The following is a 4,619-nucleotide window of genomic DNA, read 5'->3' as shown; positions in this document are numbered from 1 at the left end:
GTCTCAAAAAAAAGAAAATAAAGGTAAGGGGTACAAGACTGAAGATACTGAACAGAAAAACAATGGTATGATTTATCTTTTAGAAAAAAAGAAAAGAAAAAAATTCCCCATGTCCCAAGTTTTGAGGGAAAGAAAAGGGAGGGAGGGGAAGGAGAGGAGGGAGAAAGAAAGAAAAGTCTGGTTACTATACAGAAAATAAACTGAAAGAGGAAAAAACTGAAGAGGGGAAACAATGCAGGTAGCTATTCAGTGATCCAAACAAGGGGTGGTGACTTAGGTGAGCTGAGGTTGAGAACAGTGGGCACTGGGATCACATCAAGGGAAAGGTTAGCAGGGCTTGCTGCCTGCTGACTGGATGGGAGACAAAGGAAAGACAGCAGTGACTGAGATGGTAATGAATTGGGGAGAAGAGTGGAGGTGAAAACCAAGAGCTCTGCTTTGTCAGAGACACCTATGAAAGTCCAGGGATGGCACTGAGGCAACAATTGGGAAATGGTGGTTGAGGCAAAAGGTAACTAGAGGAGTCATGAACTTCTGGTAGGTATGGAAAGCACTACAGACAGAGAAGGGACCCAGGTTTGGCCCAGAGTACTACAAAAGAAGGAAGCAGCAGTAAATTAAGAAGGTACAGCCAAGCAAGATCAAGAGAAAACCAGGACAGTAGACTGAAGGTCAAATGAACAAAGTATTAATTAGGGAAACTTTGCCCTAGCTACTTGGGAGGCCAAGGTGGGAGGATCACTTGAGCCCAAGAGTTCAAGATCAGCCTGGACAACAGAGCAAGACTCCACCTCTACAAAAAATAAGGAAAAAATTAGCCAGGTATAGTGGCTCACGCCTGTAGTCCCAGAGTTCAAGGGTATCGTGAGCTGCAATCACACCACTGTACTCTAGCCCCGGGGACAAAGTGGGAAACCGTTTCTTAAAAAAATGATAGCCTGTCTCGGATCCCAGTGAGGAGGCAAGTTTAAGACAGGGGTGAGAAGAAAAAGACTGAGAATGAGAGACAGAAGCATGAACCCAAGACGTGGACTAAAAGAACAATAGGTGAGGAAGCAGAAGAGGCAAGAGTGAGTTTTGTTATAAAGGGAAGCAGATAACCGGGGTGGTAGATAGGAGTTGTTATAGGGTTAATTAAGGGAGAATCTTTACTAAAATAAGATAAATTGTGCAATATGTGTGCTGATGGGATGACCCAGAAGATTAACAATGAGGCTGTAGGAGAGACAGGAGAGCCGCGCAGCCAAGGGATGGGGTTGGATGCAGATAGGTGGCAGCCTGCCAAGCAAGGCAAGAGGGAAGGCAAGAGGAAGGGGCACGCAGGCTCACAAAGAGAGTCAAGACTGCATGGCTGCCCACAGATATCCAGAAGGGCCCTCAGCCCAAGCCCCTAAGGCAGGAGTAGGCACAGTCCAAAAGAGGTCTCCAGTTCCTACCACCACCTTCGTGGTAGAGGCCTGGGTAAAAGCAGAGAGAAATGCCATGTCTAAACCACCTGGCAATGGCAATCCCTACCCTGAGATAGGGCCCAACAATTCTTTTACCTCTCATTAGTGAACAAGGACTCCTTGGTGGTCTCTTCATCCTGATTTTGATCCAGCCCCTGCAAGAACGAAATTTAGATCACCCTGGAGATCTCTCTACCCATCTGTGCCACTCCAGAAGCCTGACTACCCAAAGCCTGAGCCTTTGAAAGGCCAAGTCACACAAAAAAAGAACCATAATTCCTTTCTGAGACCTAGAGAGCTGAGGTCTCTGCCTCCAGACTCCAGACTTCAACATGCCAGGCTCTGTGCTCTTTTACCACCATTGTTCTCAAGGCATGCTCTTTAAGCTGAGTCCCATTTCCTGGAATCCAAAAGACACAAGCCTACAAACCCAGGATCCCTCACCTTTGGCAGAAAGATCGAAGGCCCAGAAAATAAGCAGAGGAAGAACCTGAAAGAAGAAAGTGCAACATGAGGGCTGAGTTCCTAAAGCCTTGTAGGAGATCAGGCCTGTCACCCTGACCTCTGCCTACCTGGACCCTAGTGACCCACCCAGCACTACTCTGGCCCACTGAGTGGCTCTCCCACCTGCAGCCCAGATAGTGCACTGGCCCCAGAGCTTACTTCTTTGCTTTGGCACTATTTGGGTAGTCCACCACAACACCACCAGTGAAGCCCGCCTTCGTAGCCTGGGTTGTGATCAGCTCCAACTGAGGAGAGAAAAGCAGTGAGTGAGTGAGGAGGCTGGAGGAGCACATAGCTTCTTCCCTTCTCCCTTTAAGAAACCATTCTGGTCCAGGATGGATCCTGCCTGGGAGAATTAAAAGTCTTCTTTATCAGACTTTCCCAATTCTAAGTCCCCAAAACCCATATAGAGAAAAGTTCATGCTAGAGCCCTATGGCCTATGCAACTCCAAAGTAACTCTCCTAATTTTCACTTTCAAGATCAGTCACCCATCTCCCCCACTCAAATCTCAAGAAATTATTCCAATTTGAAACTGGACTTACTCTTATTAGTCAGGACAGTGCCTCATTTATCTTTCTCACTCTTCCCACGTTTATTTGGTTACAAAATTCAATAATAACACATTATCAGTAATACCATTTTATCTGTCAAGAACAAGACAAATTTCCTTCCCCACCCCCATCAATACCACCCCTCTTATGATATGAGGTCATAAAATGTGCTATCATGGGTCAAAAGGACCACAGTAGGGTGCACATTTCCTTTTTTTGAGACAGAGTCTCACTCTGCTGCCCAGGCTAGAGTGCTGTGGCATCAGCCTAGATGATAGCAACTTTAAACTCCTAGGTTTATGCAATCCTCCTGCCTCAGCCTCCCAAGTAACTGGGGTAGAGGCACATGAGTCTCACTCTTACTCAGGTTGGCTAGTTCCCTCCTTTTCCTACCTATCAGTATAAAGTTCCTTATTCTGTCACTCCCCAATAGCAAGAGGGCAGGTTAGCTGAAGAGCAGTCCTGCACCCCTCCCCCCAGACCTCCAGAACCAAAGAGGCTTACCTGCTGGGAGTTCTCAGGGTACAGCTGCAGGACAGCTCGGGCTCCATGGACCTGCAAGCAACACAAATATCACTACAATACAAATGACCCCCATGGAGTCAGGACCTGCACACTCTCTCTCTCCTAATTTTTTTTTTTTTGAAATAGTGTCTCACTTTGTTGCCCTTGGTAGAGTATAGTGGCATGACCGCTCACAGCAACCTCAAACTCCTGGGCTCCAGCGATTCTCTTGCAACCTCCTGAGTAGCTGGGACCGACACGAGGTTTCACTCTGGCTCAAGCTGGTCTCAAATCTGTGAGCTCAGGCAATTCACCCACCTCAGTCACCCAGAGTGCTAGGATTACAGGCGCGAGCCACCTTGCCCAGCTGCTCCCTTCTTAATTCACTAAATATTTACTGAGTTCCCACTATGTGCAAGGCACCGTTCTAAGGGCCTCCCTACAGTCAGGGAGACGAGCACTAGGCCTTGAACTTTGAAGCTCACATTTTAGTGGGGGAGACAACTGACATACAGTAACCGTTAAGTGCCAAAAAGGAAAACTGGACAAAGGGAGCGTGACAAAGCTTACTTTTATTTACTATTATTATTTATTTTGTGTGTGGTTTTTGGCCAGGGCTAGGTTTGAACCCACCTTCTCCGGCATATGCGGCTGATGCCTTACTCCTTTGAGCCACAGGCACTGCCCCAAAGCTTACTTTTAGTACAAGGAAAGCCTCTCTGAGGGATACTTAAGCATAAACCTGAATGCAGCAGGCTTTTAAACATACGAGAGAAGAATCTTTCAGCACAGTGAAGGGCAAACACGAAGGCCCTCAGAACTGCAGAATTAACCCCAATGTTGAGTGGAAGAACCCATGTAATATACAAGACCATCTTCAGAAACCATAGGAAAGCTGGATTGGGAAGGGGAAGATGAAAGAGCAAAAAATACCTAGATCCTTAAAAAAAAGTCAAAGAAGAAAAAAAGAGGGAAAAAAAGAAAAAAGTAAAAGAGCTCATTTCTCAGGACTTAGAATCTCAAACTATCACCTAATACCTGTAAACAACTGAAATCAGTACTATCAGTTATAAAGACAAGACAAAGCTAATAAAGGTTCTCTCAGTGGTAAATGACCATCCTGTTCCCCATCTTAGGAAACACATGGAGAGGGGTGGAGAGTCAAGAGGATATAGGTGTGCTGGAAGGCCCTGCAAGGCATATACACAATTATCTCTATCCTCATTCTGCTCATTTTATGTACTCACACCAACTTCTGATTAAAACCCAGCATAGTGGCTTGGTGCCTGTGGCTCAAGTGGCTAAGGCGCCAGCCACATACACCTAAGGTGGCTGGGTTCAAATCCAGCCCAGGCCGCCAAACAACAATGACGGCTGCAACCATAAAATGAGCTGTGATGCCACGGCACTACCCAGGGGGATATAGCTTGAGGCTTTGTCTAAAAAAAAAAAAACAAAAAAAAAACCCAGCATAGTAGACACATGAATTGTGATGAACAGAAGTAGGCCCTATTCCAAGTAACAAACTGTTCTCAGATTTTGACATCAGTGTCTTCTGGGTTTGATTACGGAGCGTCATCCCATTAAGCTTGTTTTTTTTTTTTTTTTTTG

The 4,619-nt window shown here is 46.0% G+C and overlaps 1 protein-coding gene across 1 annotated transcript in view; it reads right to left on the bottom strand.

Annotated features, from left to right (window-relative positions):
* Nucleotides 1-4,619, bottom strand: part of BUD23 (BUD23, rRNA methyltransferase and ribosome maturation factor) — a 12,995-nt gene that overhangs the window by 4,441 nt on the left and 3,935 nt on the right. The window contains exons 7-10 of the mRNA XM_003794198.3: nt 3,009-3,059; nt 2,112-2,197; nt 1,893-1,938; nt 1,545-1,603 (exon numbers count right to left, since the gene is read on the bottom strand). Coding sequence (XP_003794246.1) covers nt 1,545-1,603; nt 1,893-1,938; nt 2,112-2,197; nt 3,009-3,059 — 242 coding nt within the window. The remainder of the gene's footprint in view (nt 1-1,544; nt 1,604-1,892; nt 1,939-2,111; nt 2,198-3,008; nt 3,060-4,619) is intronic.

This window comes from Otolemur garnettii, unplaced genomic scaffold (genome assembly GCF_000181295.1).
Source record: "Otolemur garnettii isolate 467f Iridium unplaced genomic scaffold, OtoGar3 scaffold00077, whole genome shotgun sequence".
NCBI lineage: Eukaryota > Metazoa > Chordata > Mammalia > Primates > Galagidae > Otolemur > Otolemur garnettii.
The sequence above is the reverse complement of the archived record's forward strand: the minus strand, read 5'-3'. Positions and strand labels throughout refer to the sequence as shown.